A 24,708-nucleotide genomic window follows, 5' to 3' on the forward strand; every position below is an offset into this window, starting at 1 on the left:
CACACACACACACACACACACACACACACACACACACACACACGAAAGAATAAAGGTGACCCCAGCACACAACAGCCAAATGCTGCTAACAGTTGTATTTTCTCTCGGGCAAATGAACAAATTATGCTCAAGATCTGTTTTTTGTGAAACTACATTACACATGAGCCAACTTTTCCTACAAATGGGCAAACAGACAGGTTTTATTTTATTTTATTTTTTTGGTTTTTTTTTGAGTTGGAGTCTTACTCTGTCGCCCAGACTGGAGTGCAGTGGCCACTCCCGGCCACCGCAGCCTCGACCTGCTGGGCTCCGGCGATCCTTCCGCCTCAGCCTTCCAAGTAGCCGGAATTACAGGCATGCACTACCACGCCCGGCTGATTTTTTGATTTATTGTAGAGATGAGGTCTCGCCTGCCCAGACGGGTCTTGAACCCGCGGGCTCAGGCCATCCACTCACCTCAGCCTCCCAAAGGTACGGGATTACAGGCGCTTTATTTTATTTTATCTTATTTTTTTTGAGTTGGAGTTTCACTGTCGCCCAGACTGGAGTGCAGTGGCCGCTCCCGGCCATTGCAGCCTCGACCTGCTGGGCTCTGGCGATCCTTCTGCCTCAGCCTTCCAAGTAGCTGTAACTACAGGCGCACACTACCGTGCCCAGCTAATGTTTTTGATTTATTATAGAGATGAGGTCTTGCCTGCCCAGCCGGGTCTTGAACCCGCGGGCTCAGGAAATCCACTCACCTCAGCCTCCCAAAGGCATGGGATTACAGGCTGAGCCACTGAGCCCGGTTCCAGACAGGCTTTAAAATGATGCCCAATACCTAATAAGAACAAACAATTTATAGCTTTCACTCATTTTTTATTGAAATAAATGAGGCCGGGCTCGGTGTCTCAGCCTGTAATCCTCCCAGCACTCTGGGAGGCCAAGGTGAGTGGATTGCCTGAATCTGTGGGTTGGAGGCCTGCCCAGGCAACTTGGCGAGGTCTCATCTCTACAATAAATCAAAAATTAGCTGGGCGTGGTAGCACGTGTCTATAGTTCCAGCTACTTGGAAGGCTGAGGCAGAAGGGTCGCCGGAGCCCATCAGGTTGAGGCTGCGGTGGCCACAAGCGTGCCACTGCACTCCAGTCTGAGCAACAGAGTGAGACTCCATCTCAAAAAAAAAAAAAAAGAAATAAAATGCACACTTTAGAATTCCGGTGTACATAATAAATATTTATGCCAATTCCTATGACTACAAACTGAAATAATTTAAAAGCAACAAGTTTGCTAAGAGGTGTCACAAAGACAAAGGTGCCTGTTGTAGTCACCACCCCTACTAGAGTCCTACATGCACACTGCTAGCACGTGTCAGACTCAAACAGCTTTATAGGTAAAAAAGTAAGAAAGAACTTACTTTAAGAACAGGAATTTCATCTTCTTTATAAGCCACCAGGAGGGGTAAACCAGCCAATGTTTTCTCCAGGTCTTTTCCAAGAATCTTTACCCCCTGAGCTGCTTCTACTTCTTTGTGCTTTTCATACTGGTTCTACAGAGGTATAAACATGTATTACCACATTTATTTGAAAAGTGGCTAGTAGTAGGAGACAATTAATGTAGGAGACAATACCTTCATGAGCTTGGGGTAGGGAAAGATTTCTTAAACGTGACACAAAAAGCAATAACCAAAAAACAAAAGATTGATAAATTCAATGTTAAATTTTTTTCAATTTCTCTAAGTATCATAGAACAAGTAAAAAGACAAGTCATGAAGTAGAAGATACTGCATCACAAAAAGCTAACAACAGACTAGAATCTCAAATATATACAAAACTCCTATAAGTCTGCAAGAGAGATAATATAGGAGAAATGTGCATTTCACAAAGGAGGAAAAAACGGCTAGTAAACATAAAACAATGCCCAATACTAACAATTAGGCAGATGCAAACTGAGACAGCAATAAGCTACATGCTTACCAGAATAGCAAAAATTTAAAAATCTGACAGAAAGCTGGTGAGGATGTGAGGGTGTGAAAAAGTGAAAACCAGAATACTGAGTTGAGAATATCATTACATGCACATGGATAAGTGTGGCCTTATCTAGTAAAACTGGAGTGATGGCTTGGCAATTCACTCCTAGGTAAACACATTCCAGGGAAGCTGGCACAACTGTACCAAGAGATATGCAAAAATACTCATAAGCAGCAGCACTGTTAGTAACAACTGCAGAGAGCCCACATTTTCCATCAGTAGGAGAACAGCAAATGAATTGTAATATGTTCACTAAGAACATATTGATGAAAAGAAGTCAGATAAAAAGTATTCATTGAGAATAACTCATTTTCTAAATAGTCCATAGACCTTTTTCAGGGCTGCACTCTAAGAAACAAAAACTATGAAAAAAAGCAAGAATGTTAGTTAATATCATAAAAATGCAACCGTGGTTAACTCTTATAAAGAAAGAGGGAGATACAATTAGGAAGAAGCACACAGGAGGCCTTCTGGGTGTCAGCAATGTTCCGATTCTCCATCTGGTTGCTTCCTAAATTTTTCTTCTATGTTTTGTGTATTTTTTTAGTAAGAATATTTTATTGCACAATTTAAAATGTTAACGAAAAACTATAGGTGGGCCCAGGACAATGGCTCATATCTGTAATCCTAGCACTTTTGGAGGTTGAAGTGAGAAAACTGCTTGAGTCTAGGAGTTCAAGACCAGCCTGGGCAACATAGCAAGACCACGCCTCTAAAAAAAAAAAAATTAGCCAAATGTGGTTGTGTGTACCCGTAGTCCCAGCTACTCGGAAGGTTGACGTTGCAGCAAGCAGTGATCGTGCCACTCCAGCCTCGGTGACAGAGTGAGACTCCAACTAAAGAAGAAAACCTTCAGTTGTCCCTTGAACAAGGTTTGAACTGCTATGGTCCACTGAGATTTGGATTTTCTTCTGCCTCTGCCATCCCTGACACATCAAGACCAACGCCTCCTCTTGGCCTTCTCAGTTATCTTGATGTGAAGACAATGAGGAGGAAGACCTTAATGAGGACCCTTCCACTTACTGAATTACTAAATATATTTTCTCTCCCTTATGAGTTTCTTAATAACATTTTCTCTAGGTTTCTTCTAGCAGTATAACATACAAAATATGTATTAATCAATTGTTTATGCTATCAGTAAGGCTTCTGGTCAACAGTAGGCTATTAATAGTTAAGTTTTTAGAGAGTCAAACGTGACATGTGGATATTCCACTGTCCCGGGGGTTGGTACCCCTACCCCCATTGTCAATCAAGGATCAGATGTAGTTAGCAGTGTAGAACCAAAACAATGAAGTGTAATATTTAGGACAGGTCTAGTCCCTAGTAAAGAAGTACTTTCACACATCTCTACTCTGGCAGATGGGCCCTCCTGTACGGTGGTATCTAAACTAAAACAGGGAGAATGAGATATGTTTGTGCTGTGTACTAGGTCATATAGCTTTCAAAATGAATGGGAACTGTTTACAAGTTCCCACGTGTTAAAGTTCACCACTTTAGCTTACCTTGACTCGCAATTCCTTCATGGGAGGAGGTAACAGAAGGCCTCGAATCTGAGTTACAATGGGCCCTTCTACTCCAGGAACAATGATTGTGTCTCCTTCCTTCAAACGACCATTGATCAGTATGACATCAATAGTAGTGCCCATTCCAGGGAGAGCTTTAACCTAACAGACATTATTGCAAAGACAGAGAAATTTATGCGATGCACCATGTTCGCTGAATCTAAAGTAAACATGCCCACTCAAGGAACTGTTTTTTAAGAAAAGGCAACAAACTGCAAAGCTGATCATTACCTCCATCACCTGTGCTCTCAGCTCTTCACAGTGTGCAAGTCTCTTGCTCAACATGGTCTGAGTTAACTCGACAAGAAGGTAGATCAGACTTCCCATGCCATCACCAGTATGTGCAGAGGTAGGTACCAAGGACACAAAAGTGCGGGGATCTTTATTCTCATAAAACAAAGCAGCATTCAAGCCCTACAAGCAAAATCATTCCCAAATGCCAGGCTGTGAAAAAAGGTATCTGAAATACACATGACTAACTAGAAGTTAAATGAGCAAAGGGCTAAGCATTCTGAAACTCCTCAAAAACACTCTGAAATGATTATGTATATCCTACAGCATTAACTGTATTATAGAAAAGTAGTTTCTTTCTCAGCCAACTTGATTTTCTAAATTAAAACATTCAAACTGCAAAGAGATCTTTGAAATTTTGGCTTTAGAGTATTAAAAAGTAAAAAAGATAAAGGAAAAAGAACAAACAATACTAACTGTCATTAATAGAGGAAAAAAGCTAGTATTAACTAGTATTAGTCAAAATGCTGACTTCATTATTAAAATAGTAAAAGAAAAATACATTCTATATGATAGTCTCATAAAGAAGGAAAAGCTGTCTTACCTGCTGTGCAAACTCCACAATAATAGCTTTTGCTCGTTCCTCAAATTCATCTCTTGTATTCTTTTTCTGCTTCTTTAAAGTAGCAGCCACATCAGAGTCAGGACTCTTTTTCCAATCATATAACCTATCAATCTGAAAAAGTTTTTCCATAAGAAACATTTCTAAAAAATTTCAAACATTCAAGAACTTAAGAATAATAGCTCCAGAAAATTCCTAATATATATCATACATACACAGACGAGTGTGAATTACACAGAGACTTTGTTGTTTCAGTAGCCCCTTACAAACTGCTTTACTGCAAGCCCCTCAGGCCCACACTGCCCGTCAGCCTCTACTGAGCTCCTAAGTGGCTGCTGCCATATGTCTGCAAAAGGTAAGATGCTAGAACTACCCTGTGACTATTAAATGTGTGATGACAGAATTCAGAAACAGTTTGTAAAATAGTATGCAGGAAAAAGGATTAATTCTAGCAAATAACATCATCAGAAAATTATATGCTCAAAAATTAAAAAATAAAAAACAAAACAATTCTTTTCTGCCTCAGAGAACAATAGCCTGTTTATCTTTTTTACTGCTCAAATTAGGATTAAATCTGCCTAGTTAGTGACAGAATCTATTTTCCCTCACTTTTCAACAAAAGTCTTAAATGAGCATACAATGAAATATTTATTAGCCAAACAAACTGTAAAAATGCATAATCTTTGGGCTCAGTGTAGGGTGTTAATATAAAGAAGTAGATCATAAGCCGGGCTCGGTGGCTCAGGCTATCATCCCGCGCCTTTGGGAGGCTGAGGTGGGTGGATTGCCTGAGCCCGCAGGTTCGAGACCAGCCTGGGCAGCGAGACCTCATCTCTACAATAAATCAAAAAAATCAGTCGGGCATGGTAGCGCATGCCTGTAATTCCAGTTCCTTGGAAGGCTGAGGCGGAGGGATCGCCGGAGCCCAGCAGGTCGAGGCTGCGGCCGGGAGCGGCCACTGCACTCCAGTCTGGGCGACAGAGTGAGACTCCAACTCAAAAAAGAAAAGAAAAAAAAAAAGAAGTAGACCAATCTAAATGATACAAAGGTGAAAACTACCATATGAAGCCGTTAAAATAAGTATCTACTCAATGCCTTTAAAGCAAAAACTTGAAACTTGTTGAGCTAACTGATAATAAAAACATAACAAGTCTAAGCAGTGCTTAGAAGGAACTTAATAACCCTGAAATACTTACTCTAGAAAATAATATCAAGAAAAGCATAATCTAGTCCTTTGAATGATGCATATTTATAAATGGACAAAAGAAATAAAAAACCTAAATAGTCCTGCATTAAGAGATGTGGCTTTCCTGATGAATTCTATCAAACATTTAAAAGAAAAGAATTCCATTTCTACACAAAATCTTTCAGAAAATAGAGGAGAAAACACTTCTTGATCATCTTATGAAGCCAACATTACTCTGATGTCAAACAGACAAAAGACAGTATAAGAAAACAACATACAAATTCACTCATGAACACAAACACAAAAATCTTCAACAAATATTAGCAAACTGAACCTAGCAATATATTAAAAGGATAATACATGATGACCAATTGGGATTTATTCTAAGAATGCAAAGTTGGTTCACTATTTTAAAAATCAATAGTAATTCATGTTGTTAACAGAATGAAGGAGAAAAACCACATGGACATAGCAATATATCCAGAAAAAGAACTTGACAAACTCAAGAATCATTCATGATGAAAGGAAAAAAACCCATAACACTCAAAAACACCTAGGAATAGGGAAAAAATTTCCTCCAATTTAATAAAGTACATTTACCAAAAAACCTACAGCTGACATCATACTTAATGGTGACAGACGGCTGGGCTCGGTGGCTCAGCCTGTAATCCTGTGCTTTGGGAGCCCGCGGGTTCGAGACCTGCCTGGGCAACTTGGCGAGACCTCAACTCTACAATAAAATAAAAAAATTAGCCAGGCGTGGTAGCGCATGCCTGTAGTTCCAGCTACTTGAAAGGCTGAGGCAGAAGGATCGCCAGAGCCCAGCAGGTCAAGGCTGTGGTGGCCAGGAGCGGCCACTGCACTCCAGTCTGGGCGACAGAGTGAGACTCCAACTCAAAAAAAAAAATAGTCACAGACTGAGCACTTTCCCCTTAAAATCAGGAAAAGACAAGGATAATATCTACTGTGATCACTTCTATTTAACACCGATACCATGGTTTCTGTTGATATTGTATAAATCTTTTGTCTTTTACTACTCAACACTGTTTTAGAAGGTCTAGTTACTACAATAAAAAAGAAAAATATTTAGAAAGCAAACAGATAAAGGGAAAAAAATATAACAGTACTTATATGCAGATAACATAATCATGTAAATAGAAAATCCCACATTATCTACAAAAGAAGCTACTAGGCTTAATCAATGAATTTAACAAAGTCAGGAGACACAAAGTGAATCTATAAAATTCAACTGTATTTCTACATACATGTGATAAACAGTTGGAAACTAAAAATTTTCAGTAGTATTTACAAGAATAGTAAACCATAAACTACTTAGGGATAAATTTAGAAAAGTATGTCAACATATTATAAACTATATAAAACTATAATACATTGCGCAAAAAAAAGAAGACCTACGTAAATATAGAGAGAGACCATGTTTATTGATCTGAAGATATAATATTGCTAAATGCCAATTCTCTCATAATTTATCTACAGATTAAAACGCAATCCCAAACAAAAGCCTGGAAAGCTTTTTGTAAAAACAAGTTCATTCTAAACTTTATATTGAAATTCAAGGACCTAAAAAATAGCCAAAACAATTTTAAAACAAAAACAAAGTTAAAAGACTTACCACTACCAGCTTTCAAGACTTTACTATGAAGCTATAATAATCAATCAAGACAGGGTAAGTAGTGGCATAAGAATAGATAAAGATCAATGAAACAGAAGATAAATTCTAAGAATAGACACATATGGTCAGTTGATTTTTGACAAAGATTTCAAAATAATACTAGGGGGAAAAGAATAAATCTTTCCAGCAGGGAGCTTTCAATACTGAATATTTCTATTGAAAAAAGGAAACCTTGGCCCTTATCTCACACTATATACAAAATTAAATCAAAACAGACCATCGATCTCAATATACAAGCTTAGGCTATTTTTTCTTTTTAAACATGCCATTGCTGGTTTGAAAGCTAAACTTTAAACATCTGGAAACACTGAAAAATTTTTTAACAAACTTGGGGTAGGAAAAGATTACTTAATATAGAACACAAATCATAAAATCAATTTCACCAAAATCAGAAATTTCTTCTCTTCAAAACACAACACTAGGAAAATGAAAAACCAAGTAGTAGACTATAAGAATTTATCTGCAATACATATATAGCTGGAAAAGGATTAATATCATAAATACATAAAGAACACTTTAATATTTAACAATAAGACAACCAAAAATCTAATAAGAAACAAAGAATTTTGAGCATACTCTTCTAAGAAATAGATATTGTCACCTCTACAAGCATAAGTGCATAAAAAGATGCTCAAAGTCATTAGTCATCGTGGAAATGCAAATTATGCCAGAATACTTTAGCACTAGACAAATATTAGAATGATAATGCTAGGGCAAGTATTGGGAAAGGTGTGCAGAAACTAGAATTCTCAACAGGTAAATGGATAAAGTATGTATTACTCAGATAATGAATGGATTACTACTAGGCCATAAAAAGGCAAAGTCTATGATACGCACAGTAACATTAATAAACCTATAGTAACATTAGTAACAAAAAATGCCAAAGTCAAAAAATTACATACTGTATGATTCCATGTATACAACATTATAGAACAGATAAAACCAGTCTATAGTGACACAGAAAGATCATCAGTGTTTGCCTGGGGTCAGAAAGGGCAGTAAATGACTACAAAGAAGCATGAGGGAACTCCCTCGAAATGTGAAGACGGTCTACATATTGAATGGTGGTGGTTATATGCATGTATAAATTTGTCAAAACACATTACTATGTACAAAAATAATGGAGTGCATTTTCTTTCTTTTTTTTTGTTGAGTTAGAGCCTCACTCTGTCGCCCAGGCTGGAGTGCAGTGGCCGCTCCTGGCCACTGCAGTCTCGACCTGCTGGGCTCCAGCAATCCTTCCGTCTCAACCTTCCAAGTAGCTGGAACTACAGGTACGCGCTACCACGCCCGGCTGATTTTTGATTTATTGTAGAGATGAGGTCTCGCCAAGCTGCCCAGGCGGTCTCACAATCCACTTACCTCAGCCTCCCAAAGCGCTGGAATTACAGGCTGAGCCACTCAGCCCTGCTACATTTTCTTATTCAGTCATACCTTGGAGATAATGTGGATTTGGTTCCAGACTACCTCAATAAAGCGAATATTGCTATGAAGTCACACAAATTTTTTGGTTTCCCAGTGCACACAAAAGTTATGCTTACACTGTACTGTAGTCTATTAAGTGTGCAATAGCATTATGTCTAAAAAAAGTACATACCTTATTTTTTAAACACTTTATTGCTAAAAACTGCTAATGATCACCTGATCCTTCAATGAGTCGTAACTTATTTGCTGGCAGAGGGTCTTGCCTTGATGCTGATGTCTGCTGACTGATCAGGGTGGTGGTTGCTGAAAGCTGAGGTGGCTGTGGCAATTTCTTAAATAAGACAACAAAGAAGTTTGTCCTATCTATTGACTCTTCCTTTCAGGAAAGATTTTTCTGTAGCATGCAGTGCTGCTTGATAGCCTTTTACCCACAACAGAACTTCCTTCAAAACTGGAGTAAATTCGCTCAAACCCTGCCACTGCTTTATCAATCAAGTTTACATACTATCCTAAATCCTTCATTGTCATTTCAACAATGTTCACAGCATATTCACCAGGAGCAGATTCTACTTCAAGAAACCACTTTCTTTGCTCATCCATAAGAAGAACCTCACATGTCAAAGTTTTATCATAAAATTACAGCAATTCAGGCACATCTTCAGGATCCAATTCTAAGTCTAGTTCTCTTGCCATTTCTACATTTGCAATGACTTCCTCCACTGAGACTTGAACCCCTCAAACTCATCCAGGATAGTTGAAATCAACTTCTTCCTGTTGACCAATTATTTTAAATGTTGATATTTTGACCTCCTCTCATGGATCATGAATGCTCTTAATGGCATCTAGACTGGTGAATTCTTTGCAGAATGTTTTCAATTCATTTTGCCCAGATTCATCAGAGGAATCACTCATCTATAGCAGCTATAGCCTTATAAAATGCACTTCTTAAATAAGACTTGAAAGTTGAAAATGCTCTTGATCCATGGACTACAGAACGGATGTTGCATCAGCAGGCATGAAAACAGTCTCCTTGTATATCTGCATCAGAGCTCTTAGGTAACCAGGTGCACTGTCAACAAGCAGTAACATTTTGAAAAGGAATATTTTCTGAGTAGGTCTCAACAGTGGGCTTTAAAGAAAAACAGTAAGCCATGCTTTAAACAAATGTGCTGTCATCCAGGCCTTATTGTTCTATTTATAGAGCACAGGCATAGTAGATTTAGCAAAATTAGTAAGGACCCTAGGAGTTTTGGAATGATAAATGAGCACTGGCTTCAACTTAAAGTCACCAGCTGCATTAGCCCCTACCAGAAAGAGTCAGCCTGGCCTTTAAAGCAAGCTTTGAAGTCAGGCACTGATTTCTCTCTCGCTATGAAAGTCCTAGATGGCATCTTCCAATAGAAGTCCACTTCAATTACACTGTTGCTTAGTGTAGCCACCTTCATCAATAATCTTAGCTACAGCTTCTGCATCACTTGTTGCAGCTTCTACATCAATATTTGCTACAGCACCTTGCGCTTTTTGGTTATGGAGATGGCATCTTTTCTTTAAACTTCATGAACCAACCTTTGCCAGGCCCACATTTCCTCCTGCAGGTTACTCGTCTACTTCAGCCTTCATAAAACTGAAGAGTTGGGCCTTGCTCTGGATTAGGCTTTGGCTTAAGGAAACGTTGGGGCTGCTTTGATCTTCTAACATGTGACTCTTCCTTTCATTTGAACAGTTGGAGGCCACTATAAGGTTATTCATTGGCATAATTTCAATACTACTATCTCGGAGAATAGGAAGGCCCGAGGAGAGGAACAGCTGGTCGGTGAAACAGTCAGAACACATTTAACTTTTATTGGCTAAATTTGCTGTCTTACATGGGTGAGTTTCATGGCACCCCAAAACAGTTACAATAGTAAAAAAGATCACTGATCACAGATCACCATAAAAGATATAATAATAATGAAAAAAGTCTGAAATATTGCAAGAATTACCAAAATGTGACACAGAGGCATAAACTAATCACATGTTGTTGGAAAAAGGTTGCCAACAGACTTGCTTGTTGCAGGGCTATCACAAAGCTTCAATTTGTTTAAAAATAAAAAAAACCCCACAAATACAATTCGGTGAAGTACAATAAAATGAGGCAGGCCTGTATGTTGGTCATACTATGTTTTTCAAAACCACAAAAAATTAAGATGCATGTTTTCCCAATTAAATCTGCAAAAGGAGCATGCTTACCTTATTGAGTGCAACAATGAAGGGACATTTTTTAGACTTAAGCAGGTTGATAGATTCAATTGTCTGGGGCTCCAAACCATGCATAATATCAACAACTAAAATGGCAATATCACAAAGAGAACTTCCTCTGTTTCTCAGATTACTGTTGAAAAGAAGGACATGATTTACAAACAGAAAATCTTGACATACTTTACACAAAATTTTTAATTTCTTTGTAAAACTTAAATAAAACAAAGTATGTGCATTGAATTGTTCAAGCAACATTGGCCCTTAGCTCACTGACAATCACTTGAGTAGACAACAATTGCAATGAGTTATTTTTAAGTAACTAATATTTCTGCTCATTTTACAGACCAAGTTTTTTGGTGTTAAAGAATATGACCAAGAGACAACAGTATAATACTCTGCTTGTAACAGGTTTCACAGGAGGTAGACCAGGTATGCATTCCACTTTAAGTAGGTGCTCTTTCAAAGTAGAAAAGACTTTCCACTATAGAAAACAAGTATCCAAATAAAACACCATACTTTTTTTGAGTCGAGGTCTCTCTTGTCACCCAGGCTGGAGTGCAGTAGCACAATCACCACTCACTACAGCCTCGTCCTCCTGGGCTCAGGGTTCAGGTGATCCTTCCACCTCAGCCTCCCAAGCAGCTGGGACTACAGGAGCACACCATCATGCCAGGCTAATCTTTTTATTTTTTTGTAGAAACAAGGTCTTATTATGTTGCCCAGGCTGGTTTTGAACCCCTGGGTTGAAGCAATTCTCTTGCCTTGACCTCCCAAAGTGCTTATATTTCAAGCATGAGCCACCACATGTGGCCCCAATAAAACACTGCTAAATCAATGAACCACAGAAGAGGACTGGTAGTTACAGGAACCAAATTACTACTCAAAGTTTAATTCTCCATTAATCTTGTAGACTTAATGGTTTCAAGTATTTACTTGATGACAACTCAAATTAGTCTTACCTGAAAGACTCATGCCCAGGAGTATCAATAATCAGCATTCCTGGAATTCGTACATTCTCTCTATCAAACTAGAAATAGTGGGGGAAAGTGCAAAATGTAAGAAAATCAAAATTCTTCTGCCATAAAAACTTAAAAGTATCACTACTCCCTTTTCAAGACAAACAGTTTTTAAAATAGTGAATCAACCAACAAAGCACAATGGTTACTATTTTCAATAATATGAAAAGTAGTTTTGCAAAAAAAAAAAAAGACATAAAATATCTTCTTTCTTAAGGTCCTAAAACTGTGGTGTAGGCTAAGCTGTAGCAGATTATTAAGTAGTGATGCAAATCACAGGGAAGTCATCTGAGATTATCTATAAAAATCTGACACTCAAGGTGGGTCTTGAGTGTTTGAAAAATTTATCTGGTCCAATTATAAACAATTTTAAACTCTCAAAAATATCCTACAAGTATATTTAAAGAAAATTTACCACACTGAAGCTTTACCACATTGAAATGTTGAAGAATAAATGCATACCCTGTTATACTCAAATAATGTCATAAACACTTGATTTTCTGGACAAAAGCCCATGAATGAATGGAAACAACATTACAAAAGGCCTCAATTGGACATTCCCTTTTACATTCGGAGACATCTTGCAGATCGCCTACCAGTTACTTGACCACACTTTTTTACCAAAATAGTGCAAAACGAATCACTTCATATTAAATAGCATAGTGTTGAAATTAATTATTTTATTGTAAATATATTTGGCTTATAATGGCATTTTGGACATTGAGAAACTTATTTACAACAAAAAAGTCAAAATTTTGTATCTTATATTTTTCTAACATGTGAAACAGTCACCAACATGCATTGCAGGTTCACTGATACATGCTGTACAATAGCAATTTGTGTGACATCTTCCACCTGATGTTTTTCTATTTGAGCAGACAATGTAGCAGTGTAATTTATTGTCCAGTCTATTGTTTGAAGACGACAATGAAAGGATGCACTTGTGATTCCCAAAAACCACTTCTCAACTGATGGATCTGAAGCTTGACAAACTTCAAATAGGACACAGGTTTTTCATTGTTTCTGAATGAAAAACTTCAAGGAAACATATATTTGTTGAAAAATTTGCACTTGCATAAGTTTGTCCTATATAATTACCAGCAATGTCTTTATGTCCTCTTAGAGGGGGCATTCACGTTGTTTCCTAGATTTACAATGTCCCCTGAGAGAAGACTTCTGAGTGCAAAGGGTTAATAATCTAAAAAGTAGACTAGGCAGGGATCGGTGACTCAGCCTGTAATCCCAGCACTTTGGGAAATCAAGGTGAGTGGACTGCCTGAGCCCGCTGGTTTGAGACCAGCCCAGGCAACCTTGGCGAGACTTTGCCTCTACAATAAAATAAAAAAATTATCCAGGCATGGTAGCGTGCACCTGTAGCTCCGGCTACTTGGAAGATTGAGGCTGAAGGAATACTGGAGCCCAGCAGGTCAATGCTGGGGTGGCTGTTGAGTGTGCCACTGCACTCCAGTCTGGGAGACAGAGTGAGACTTCAACTCACAAAAAAAAGCAGCACTAAACAAAAAAATCTCACACACGTTTTTTACATGCTTATTTACATTTTTTGCTAATCTTCACATGACTTTTCAATACTTTAACTCTTGATCTATGTCAAAATGATTCAAATGTAAAATGCTTCAGATTTGCATTCTGGTGGTCTTCAACATTTACCATAATTATTTCCAATTCAGTGTCTTAAATGTAAACAATAGAGTTACATTTGTTACATAAAGATTATCCTGAGAACTTCAATACAGGTCTAATAATAATCTTGCTTTGTATGTTCTAAAATAATGAGAGTTCATATTCTGACAGTTGGTGGGATAAACCTTCATTAACCCTCCAATGATTAAGACATAGAAAAACAATTTAAAGGCTGGGCATGGTGGCTCATACCTGTAATCCCAGCACTTTGGGAGGAGGATCGCTTGAGTCCAGGAGTTCAAAACCAGCCTAGGCAACACAGCGAGACCTCATTTCTACATAAAAATAAAAAATTAGCCGGGCATGGTGGTGCACCCCAGAATCCCAGCTACCCGGGAGGCTGAGGCAGGAGGACTGTCTGAACCCAGGAGGTTGAGACTGCGATGTGCCCCTGCATACCAGGCTGAGTGACAGAGTGACACCCTAACAAAATAAACAAACAAAACCAGAAATACTGTTTAAGATAGAATGAAAATAAATTTTAAATTATAAATTTGAAAAGCTATAATTCAAGAAAACTGCCATAAAATATAGATTCAAGACTACATACTGACACAGACCACCACATAACTGAAAAACTGACCCAGAAATACCAACACCAAGATAAGCACATATAAGATGCCTTATAAGGAAATAAAACTCAGCTTAAGATCAAGCTTAAAAACAATACTTTATGTGGGAAGAAACTGGACATTTAAGATACAAAAGAAAATGTCAGCCAAAGATTTTACATGTGGCCAACTGATATTCCAGGATGAAGGCCACAAAATAACTCTTCAATATTCAAAAATTCAAAGAATGATATTCCTGTAATTCCTTCCTTAGGAATCTACTAGAAAATAAGCTTCTTAAAACACAATCCCAAACAAAAATAAAAACTGGAGAGACATGCTCACATTTTTTACATGCAGAACTAAGACTACAGAAAAGGAAACACTAGCATGTAATAATATATGCTGTTTGGTTTTCAATTTATTGCTTCTCAGATCCCAGTTTACCATTTTCACAGGAACCTGAGGAATTATCTACAAGGCCCAGTTCTAGTTCTAGGCAGTTTCTATGCTAGCTGAGTCTGGAACATCCTGCTATACCAGATAGCATGAATACAACCAAAAACTATGACTACTATAATTGTAACAAAAGCATTTAGGAGTTAAACACTGGGCAAAGATGGGACTATCTTAGCACAGTAACTGAAATGGATTGAAGCATAATAAATCTATTTAAATCCATGAGCTCGTTAATAATACAAAATAAAATCATATTGGTCACTATCTAAAAAGCTAGTTTAAAAGGTAAAGAACCAGGCATTAGTTCTGTCTTTCTAAAAAATGCCATCACTGAGTAATCAAATGGTAGATTATGTAAAATTTCTCTGCAGAAGTAACCCAATAAAGAAAAATGGGTGATGGAATTGGAGTATCAACATTTTACAGTCCCTAATACATTAAATAGCAGAGACTACCTTAAAGGTTGTGGGTGAAGAAGAGGGTTTTGACTGGGAAGTGACACCCGGAGGGCTTATAAGGTAGCTGGCAAGGTTCTATTCTCCTAGCAAGGGTGACTCTTAAGGGGTGGTCTGCATTATAATGATTCATTAAGTTCTATATTTATCTTACTGTGTTGTATTTAACATAAATAAACTGAGTATCTCCAAACAAGCAGAGAAAATAGGAGAGATTAAAAAAAAAGGTAATCAATTTGATTAGAAGAACAAAAAAGAGCAGGGGAGGGAACAGAATTTTAAAACATGGAAATCTATGGTAACAGTGTTAAAGCATAGAGGGGAATGATAAACTTTAACTTCAGAATGAGAGGGAAGGAAATGGAAAGTGAGGGCTCCCTACAATACATAATGTTTTATTTCTTAAAAAAAAAAAAAAAAAGATCTAAAGCAAAACAGGCAAACAGTACATACCCTAATTCTGAATGGTGGGTATGCAAGGCTGTTATGCTAGTCACTGTTCTTTTCTGTTTGAAAAAGTCATATTTTAATTTTTGTTAGAGATTTAAAAACATGAAATACAATGTACTTACATTTTTAATCATCTTAGTCTGTTCATTAATAGCTTCGAGGGGAACATTGGTGGCCCCAATTTGTTGTGTGATACCACCTGCCTCACCATCTTGTACATGTGTGTGACGGAGCTGTGAGGAGACAACATATTCACATTGATGTTTCAACATGGAAAAGACACACACAAAAGCAATAAGACATCAGTCAATTACTTATTGTGAACAGAATTGCCTATATGTTCTATGGGTCTTTAAAGCTTTTTAAAATAAGGTATCATTCACTTAATTTTTAAATTATATCAGTACATACAGTATTTTCTTACTTTATCTAGAATTTTTGTCTTCCCTGTGTCCACATGTCCAAGTACACAGATAACAGGGGCTCTTAGCTTTTCAGTATTTACATTTTTACTATGTTCAAGTCGCCGTTTCTATAAAAGAAAAAAAAAATCACAAAATTAAGTATTATTTCAAGTTCTCACCATCTTTATTTTCTTTTAAATGACCTTGCCTGCACCCAAGTTCTTTGTTGATTTGGCTACACCTAATTACATTTTAATATGTGAACTTTCTTTTTTTTTGAGTTGGAGTCTCACTTCGTCGCCCAGGCTGGAGTGCAGTAGCACACTCACAGCCACCCCAGCGTCAACCTGCTGGGCCCAGGCGATCCTTCCACCTCAGCCTTCCAAGTAGCTGAACCACAGGTGCACAATACCACGCCTGGTTAATTTTTTTTATTTATTGTAGAGGTGTCTCACCAAGTTGCCCAAGTTGTTCTTGAACCCGTGGGCTCAGGTAATCCCCTCACCTCGGCCTCCCAAATGCTGGGATTACAGGCTTCAGCCACCATGCCCAGCCTTAAGATGTGAACTTTAAAGTCTAATTTCTATCATCATAACACCTTAGACAAGGAAAAACCTATTTAGATTAGATTTCAGAGTAGCACTGGTGAAAATGAAGAGGAACGGTGTAAAGTGATGTTTCAAACTTTTGTACACAATTACGGTAATGGCATACAATAAATTTTTTAAAAAGCTTTCCATCATACTGACTATATAGTACAACTCCTAATTTACGTAGGGATTTATATAAAAACAGGTAAACTGTTACATTTTTTAAAATTCACTGGAGTCTAAGAATTGTAAATATTTTAAAAGAAATTTCATTTCACACTTTTATCCAATGTACAAATGATATAAAACCTCTCAATAAGGAGAATATTTATTTAAGCCTTGGCTTAAACATTCTCTGCCCTCCTAAGGCACTACCACTTCCCAGGAACCTAGTAAAGTGTAAGAAAGTTTATTCTTGAACCACAGTGTGTTTCTTTGTAGCATTTACTTAAATACTTCAGCTTTCTGAGGACCAAACAAAAACACATTGCCAGCAAAGTTCTTCTTTGAAATGACAATCTTTTGAGTAAAGTTGGCATTCAAATGAGATTCCATCAGAACTGTAAACTGACATCGTGAACAAAACTATTTTCCATCTAAACCCCATTTTTTTAACATCTCCGTCTTTAATTTCTAGCTTACCCTATATTTTTCTGTAGGAATTGGAATAAAAAATGTTTCGGAATGTCAAAAAATAAGCCCAGCACTTTAGAAGGCAGAGGCAAGAGGACTGCCTGAGCCCAGGGGTTTGAAAGCAGCTTGGACAATTGGCAAGACCTTGTCTCTACACTAAATCAAAAAATTAGCCAGGCAGGATGGCCCACACCTGTAGTTCCAGCTACTTGAAAGGCTGAGGCAGAAGGATCACCTGAGCCCAGTAGGTCGAGACTGTTGTAGCCATGGGGGTGCCACTGCACTCCAGCCTAGGAGACAGAGGTGAGACTCCAGCTCAAAAAAGACGCCCATGATAAGCACAAGTAGGATTTATTTACTAGCAAAGGGTAATACACAACATCTCACCATACCTATAACTTACATTCGAACACCATGGTTAGTTAGGATCTGATGCAGTTGAAAACTGCAATGAGGTACAGACTTTGTATTTTATACCAAAGTAATGACAGAGCAAGTTTACAAATATGTATGTGTACAACAGTGTTTGTTTGCCGTAGTACTGTTTATAGTAGTGAAATTTTATAACCATTTTATGTTCCTTAGTGAGAGATATCTTAATAAGAGTTTCCCAAATCCCAGAGATGACACCTATCTCATCTACACAGAAGCCCTACTCCACACTGAAGATTCTGACCCAGGAGTGTGGAGTAAATTTCAAAAAATAATAATATATAGCAGCATTTTCGATCCATAGTTTGTCATGAACTTAACAGTTCTCCAAGATTCTCACCTTGAAGTCCTAACTCTCAACATGTCTATGCTTGGGTTTACAGCCTTTAAGGTGGTAATTAAGGTTAAATGAGGCCATAAAGGTAGGACCTTAATCCTTTAGGACTGGTGTTGTTATAAGAAGAGGAAGAGACAGCAGGGATTGATCTCCCACTCTACATAACACAGAGGAAAAGCAATGGGATGACACAACAAGAAAACAGACGTTTGGAAGCCAGCAAGAGAGATGTCACCAGAAACCAACCTTGCTGACACCAAAATCTTTCTACTTCCAGCCTCAAAAACTGTGAAAAAATAAATTTCTGTTGTTTAAGCCACCCAGTCTGTGGTATTTTGTTGTAGCAGTTCGAGAAGACTAATATAAAAAATGCAGCTGTTAAACACATTGAGGCAGGACTTCCTAAATGACAGAATGAAGAGTTCAGCAAATGCTTTCCCAAAAAGATATGATAAACCTGAACAAAATAGACAAAAACAATAACATAAAGACTCTAGACTTGGAAGGCTGAGGTAGAAGGATCACCTGAGCCCAGGAGGTCAAGGCTGCGGTGGCCAGGAGCGTGCTACTGCACTCCAGCCTGGGCGACAGAGTGAGACTCTGACAAAAAAAAAAAAAGACTCTAGAAACTGGCCAATGGCATATAACAACAAATTGAGAAACATTTAATTCAAGAAATCTCCTGGCCCTCAATAAAAGCAACGGAAGCCTGTAGGGTTGGTGGCTGGGGCTGCTTCATCACACTCCTCCCACTAGCTATCTCCATGAAGCAGAACTGGTACAGGTCAGAGGAACAGGAACTTTATACCCTAGAACACTATCAAAAGCAGCAGTGATCTCAAAGGCAAACAAAGAAGAAAGTCTAAAATCGCAACAAGACTAACAATATTCATGGAAAGGTAACCTGAAAAATGAGCCAGAAATTTAACATGAAGTCTGTGGAACAAGACCGCCAAGGGTAGGCACTAACAAAATAATGTTATCTTACACAAGAGACAGATTTATATCCTCAGAAAGCATAAACATATATGTACTCAACTGAGCTCCAAAATACATAAAGAAAAAACTGATATAATTCAAAGGAAAAATATACATTTCAACAACAACAAAAAAATCTGGGAAGTTCAACAAAAGATAGAAAAACTAGAGTAAATATACAGAATATTTGAACAATATCATCAGCCAACTTGACCAAACTGAACACTGAACACTGGGCTCACTGTCAGCAGAATATACAATTCTGCCTAAGTACACAATAAACATTCTCTAGAAGAGATGATATGCCAGGGGATAAAACGAGTTTTAATTATTTTAAAACAATAGAGAATATTTTGTATTCTGTCACTTGAAATAATAATAAAACACTCCTAAATAACATATAAGTAAAATAAAAAATTACATGGGAAATTAGAAAATATTTTCGAGCAAAATAAAAGCAAAAAACACAATACATCAAATTTTGTGGGATGAGGCTAAGGCAGTATTTAGAGGGAAACCAGTGATGCAAAGGCATATAGAGCTTTAGAAGAGAAAAAGGTCTCAAATCAATAATCTAAGCTGTCATCTTGAGAAATCAGCAGAAGAAACTAAACCCAAATTTAACAAAAGAAAATAAGGAACAGAATAAAAATCAATTAAAGAGAAAAAAAATTAATGAAAGCAACAGGTAGGTCTTAGAGAAAATAAAAAATGTGGAAAACTTTTAGCTAGATGGAACAAGAATAAAAAGAAGAGACAGACCACCAAAAGCAGACTAGCAAAACAGGGTACCAATACTGACCTTACAGAAACTTAAAAGATTGTAAAAGAATGCTACAAAAGAGTTTATGTTCACAAATTAAGACAATTTAGATGAAACGCACTATTAGAAAAAAGGAAATTACTGAAAGTGACTCAAGATGAAGTAAAAATTCAGAACAGACCTACACAACAGTAAGTAATCTAGAAGAAAAAGAAAAAAGAATAGACCTATAGCAAATTGAATTAGTTATTTTAAAACCTTCTCATTTAAAAAATAGGTCTATTAGTAAATCCTATGAAACAATTAAAACAGGTATCATCCTTGCAGAAAACAGAGGAACTAGCCCTAATATTTCCAAAGGCAGACAAATAAAACTGATAAATATCTCTCATGACATTGATCCCAAAGTCCTCAACAAAATGTTACCAAATTAAATTTAGTAACAAAGAATGTACCATGACCAAGTAGGATTTATCCCCAAAATATCCGCTTGGTTGAACATCTGAATATCAGTTGATATAATCCAAATACTAATACAAAAAAGGAACAAAAACCATCTCAACAGATGTACAAAAAAGCATCCATCACCCATTCATGACAGAAACTCTCAGTAAAGCCGGGCATGGTGGTTCACGCCCATAATCCCAATACTTCAGGAGGCGGATGTGAGAGGATTACCCGAGCTCAGAGGTTTGAGACCAGCCAGAGCAACACGGTGAGACTTTGTCTCTACAATGAATCAAAAAACCAGCCGGACATGGTGGCACATGTCTGTGGTTCCAACTACTGAGAAGGCTGAAGCAGAAGGACCACCTGAGGTTAGCAGGTTACGGATGCGGTGGTTGTGAGTGTGCCACTTCACTCCAGCCTGGGCAACACAGTGAGATATTGACTCAAAAAGAAAAAAAGAAAAGAAAAGACACTCTCAGTAAACTACAACAGAATGCTTTTCTGCCCCCAAACTGGGAAAAAGGCAAGTATGTCTGACCTTACCACTACTCAACATTCTAGTCAGGTAAACCAAGTAGTAAAAGAAACAAAAGATAACCACATTGGAAAGGAAGAAGTAAAATCACCTTTAATATACTACATGATCCTCATTATAGAAAAATCCACAAAAAACTATTAGAATAAAAAATATGTCAGTACAGGTGTTAGATACAAGATCAATGTTCAACATTCTTTGAGTCAGGGACACTGTTGCCCAGGAAGGAGTGCAGTGGCACAATCATGGCTCACTGACCTCTTGGGCTCAGATGGTTCTTCTGCCTCAGTCTCTCAAATAGCTGGGACTGCAGGCATGTGACACCAAGTCTGGCTTATTTACTGTATCTTATTTTTTGTAGAGACAAGGTCTTGCTATGTTGCCAGGTTAGTCTCAAACTCTTGGGATCAGGCAATCCTTCTGCCCTGGGCTCCCGAAGTGCTGGAATTACAGACATGAGCCACCGTGCCCGGCCCAATTGCATTTCTTTATACTGGCAATAAAAAGTAATTTAATTTTAAAAGATTCCATTCACAACAGCACCCCCCCAAAACAAAATAAAACAAACCACCTAGTAATAAAACTTTAACAAAAGAATTATAAATCTTGCACTCTTAAAAACTATAAAACATTGTTGAAAGAAATTTTAAAAGATGTGAAAAAATAAAGAGACTGTCCATGTCCTTATATTGGAAGATTCAATATTATTAAGATCATAATTCTCCCTAAAACTGATCTACAGATTCAAGGCAATCTCTGTATCAATATTCCAGCAGGCTTTTTCCAGAAATTGACACACAGACCCTAAAATTTATATGGAGAAGAAAACAACCTAGAACAGTAAGGGACAATCTTAAAAAACAAGAACAAAGCATTTTCTGATTTCAAAACTACTATAAAACTATAGTAATCAAGATAGTGTGGTACTGGCACACAAACAGATATACAGACAAATGAAAGACAATTAAAGACCAAAAATGAACCCTCATATTTCTGATCAATTGATGTGACAAAGATATCAAGGCAATTCAATGAGAGCTAAAGATTCAATATGAGCTAAAGATGTTAAAACTTGAGAAGAAAATACAGGACAAAATATTCATAACCTTGGATGAGGCAAAGATCTTTAATAGAACACCAGAAGTATGCTCTATTTAAAAAAATGTGACAAACTGGATATTATCAAAATTAAAACATATCCACTTTAAGATACTATTAAGAAAATGAAAAGAACTTCTATAACTCAATAATAAAAAGACAAAGTATACAATTAAAATAGGCAACATTTTGAATAGATGTATCACCAGCGAAGATAAACAAATGGGCATAAAGCAGATGAAGAAATATTCAACACCATGGAAATGCAAATTAAAACCACAATGAGGTACTAAAATGCCAATAATTGAAAAGGCAGACAATAACAAGAATCTGTGAGGATGCAGAGAAACCGGAACTCTCAAGTAACTGTGCAGCCACTTTGGAAAATAATTTAGCTGTTCTCTGAAAAAGTTAAACACAAATTTAACATACAATTCAGCAACTTTACTCCTGGGAATATATCCAAAATAAATGAAAACATATATCCATGGAGACTCATGAGAACGTTTATAACACCACTAATCAAAATATGGAAACAAATCAAATGCCCTTTAACTGGTGAACAGATGATAAAATGTGGTATATTAATTTAGCAAAACACTTTGGCAATAAAAAGGAACAAAGTACTAATATATGCCATGACATAAATGAACCTCAAAAACAAGTGAAAGAAACCAACACAAAAGACCATAGATTATATGACTATATTTGAATGAAATTTCCAGAAAAGACACATCTATGGGGAATGACTGCAAATAGGCACAATAAGTCTTTTTAGGGCGATGAAAATATTTTAAAGTTGGGTTGTGGTAACGGTTGCACAACTCCAAACTGGCAAAACATCACTGAGATGTACACTCAAAACAGGTCGATCTTATGGCATACAAATCATACCTCAGCAAAGCATACTGTTATATGAAAAAAGTTCATATCTTAAGAATTTATCATTTTATTTATTTTTAATTAAACAGTTTTAAAAACTTGAAGCTTATACACAGAACTATTAACAAATCTAGGGAGTAAAATAATAGAGGAACTTTTATTTTCTGCTTTATACCCATTTTGTTTTTAAATCAGCAAACAGTATGAACTTTCATCACTCTCTCAAACATGAAGAGAGAGCAAGGGAGCTGGTTTGAGTAAGGGCTATAGGAAGAGACAGAGTTGTAACTGAGGGAGGGACAACGCTACTGGGATCTCGTGGGTAGAAGTCAGTGATACTGCTTGACACCCTATATTGAAGGTGACAGTCCACCACAACATAGAATTATCTGGTCCGAAAATGCCAGTAGTGCTGCGGTTGAGAAACCTTAGTTTGGAACAACAGACCCTCTTAGTCCTTTAGAAATTCGGACAAATTTATCCCTATCTAGGCTTTACAGAAGAAAAAGCAAATGCTAACATATAGATATTAAAACAAAAAAAAAGAAAAAATTAATTATACATGAAAAGATGAAAACGAAAACTAAAATAGTTTTTGGCTTTAAAATAGTTTAATATCCTCAAGCAAACTAGTTTTTAATGTATTATTTACACTAAGCTGACAGAATTAAAGAAAAGTTTCTCTTGAAGTCTACTTAATTCAGTAGGAAAAATACAGAAAGCCTACTAGGTATTGGTCTTTACTGAACAGAAGCCTTATCTCTCACTAGATTTAAAAAACTAAAACAGCCGGGCTCGGTGGCTCAGCCTGTAATCCGTGCCTTTGGGAGGCTGAGGTGAGTGGATTGCCTAAGCCCACGGTTCGAGAACCACCTGGGCAGCAAGACCTCATCTCTACAATAAATAAAAAAAATCAGCCAGGCATGGGAGCGCATGCCTGTAATTCTGGCTACTTGGAAGGCTGAGGCGGAAGGATCGCCGGAGCCCAGCAGGTCGAGGCTGCGGTGGCCGGAAGCGGCCACTGCACTCCAGTCTGGGCAACAGAGTGAGACTCCAACTCAAAAAAAAATAAAATAAAATAAAATAAAGCAATCAGATGTCTTATACTGACTAACCTAAACATATGTAGCAACACATAACTGAAGTACAGGGCATATGCTCAGATTTCCTGTACTCATAAACAGCACTCGACGAGCAAATTAAAATTTGGAGAAAACAAGAAAAAAAATGAAGTAGTCACCATTCTGATTTAGTATGTAAAGGAGGGAGGTCCTTGGGTTAGACCTGCATCAAAAACATGTTTCAACATTACAAAAACTGGATAATACCCTAACTCTTGAAAATGTGCTTTTAAAAAGTGCTGTTCAGTTTTTACTTGTAGAGTACAATTATAATGATCAGAGGAGTGGGAAGAAGAGAAGTAAAGAGAAAGGGAAAAATAAATACCTCAAGTCTCCGTTTTGCTTTGTCATAAGCCCTTTCTTCTTTAGTTCGATCATCATCAGAGTCATATTCAGAGTCTGAGCTCATTTCTTTACTTGGCTTTTTATCTAACACTTTCCCCGAATCTTTCTCATCAGACACCTTTTCATCTTCCTCATCACCTTCACTGCCTTCACTTTCTCCTTCCTCTTCCTCTTCCTCTTCACTCTCTTCTTCTTCCTCTTCTTCTTCTTCCTCTTCATCCTCTTCTTCAGGGTTTTCTTTTACTTCTATATGAACCGTATTTCCTTCTATTAGAAAAGCAAATGAAAGTTAACATTGTAGATTTGTATTAAGATAATAGAGACCTTAAATAAAATAAGGGGAAATAATGCTTGGGATCAGAAGTGCTTCTGGTTTCAACTTCTTCAGATTTGGGAATACGTGCATTATGCACTTAGTGACTGAGCACCCAAAATCTGAAAATCCAAATGCTCCAATGATCATTTCCTTTGAGCCTCATGTAGGTGTGCTCAAACTTCCAGTTTCAGAGCATTTCAAATTTCAAATTTTGGAGTTTCAGATG

The 24,708-nt window shown here is 37.3% G+C and overlaps 1 protein-coding gene across 3 annotated transcripts in view; it reads right to left on the bottom strand.

The window, feature by feature from the left end:
- Positions 1-24,708, bottom strand: part of EIF5B (eukaryotic translation initiation factor 5B) — a 59,126-nt gene that overhangs the window by 7,254 nt on the left and 27,164 nt on the right. For 2 of the 3 annotated variants that reach the window (XM_008061212.1, XM_021714016.1), the window contains exons 10-18: positions 24,147-24,433; positions 16,023-16,130; positions 15,721-15,831; positions 11,926-11,993; positions 10,958-11,099; positions 4,407-4,538; positions 3,803-3,985; positions 3,512-3,673; positions 1,397-1,528 (exon numbers count right to left, since the gene is read on the bottom strand). In XM_008061212.1, coding sequence (XP_008059403.1) covers positions 1,397-1,528; positions 3,512-3,673; positions 3,803-3,985; positions 4,407-4,538; positions 10,958-11,099; positions 11,926-11,993; positions 15,721-15,831; positions 16,023-16,130; positions 24,147-24,433 — 1,325 coding nt within the window. The remainder of the gene's footprint in view (positions 1-1,396; positions 1,529-3,511; positions 3,674-3,802; positions 3,986-4,406; positions 4,539-10,957; positions 11,100-11,925; positions 11,994-15,720; positions 15,832-16,022; positions 16,131-24,146; positions 24,434-24,708) is intronic. The other variant, XM_008061213.1, reaches the window with a different exon arrangement.

The sequence above is a fragment of the Carlito syrichta genome, unplaced genomic scaffold, assembly GCF_000164805.1.
Source record: "Carlito syrichta isolate Samal-C Ts95f unplaced genomic scaffold, Tarsius_syrichta-2.0.1 Scaffold305149, whole genome shotgun sequence".
NCBI classification, from domain to species: Eukaryota; Metazoa; Chordata; class Mammalia; order Primates; family Tarsiidae; genus Carlito; species Carlito syrichta.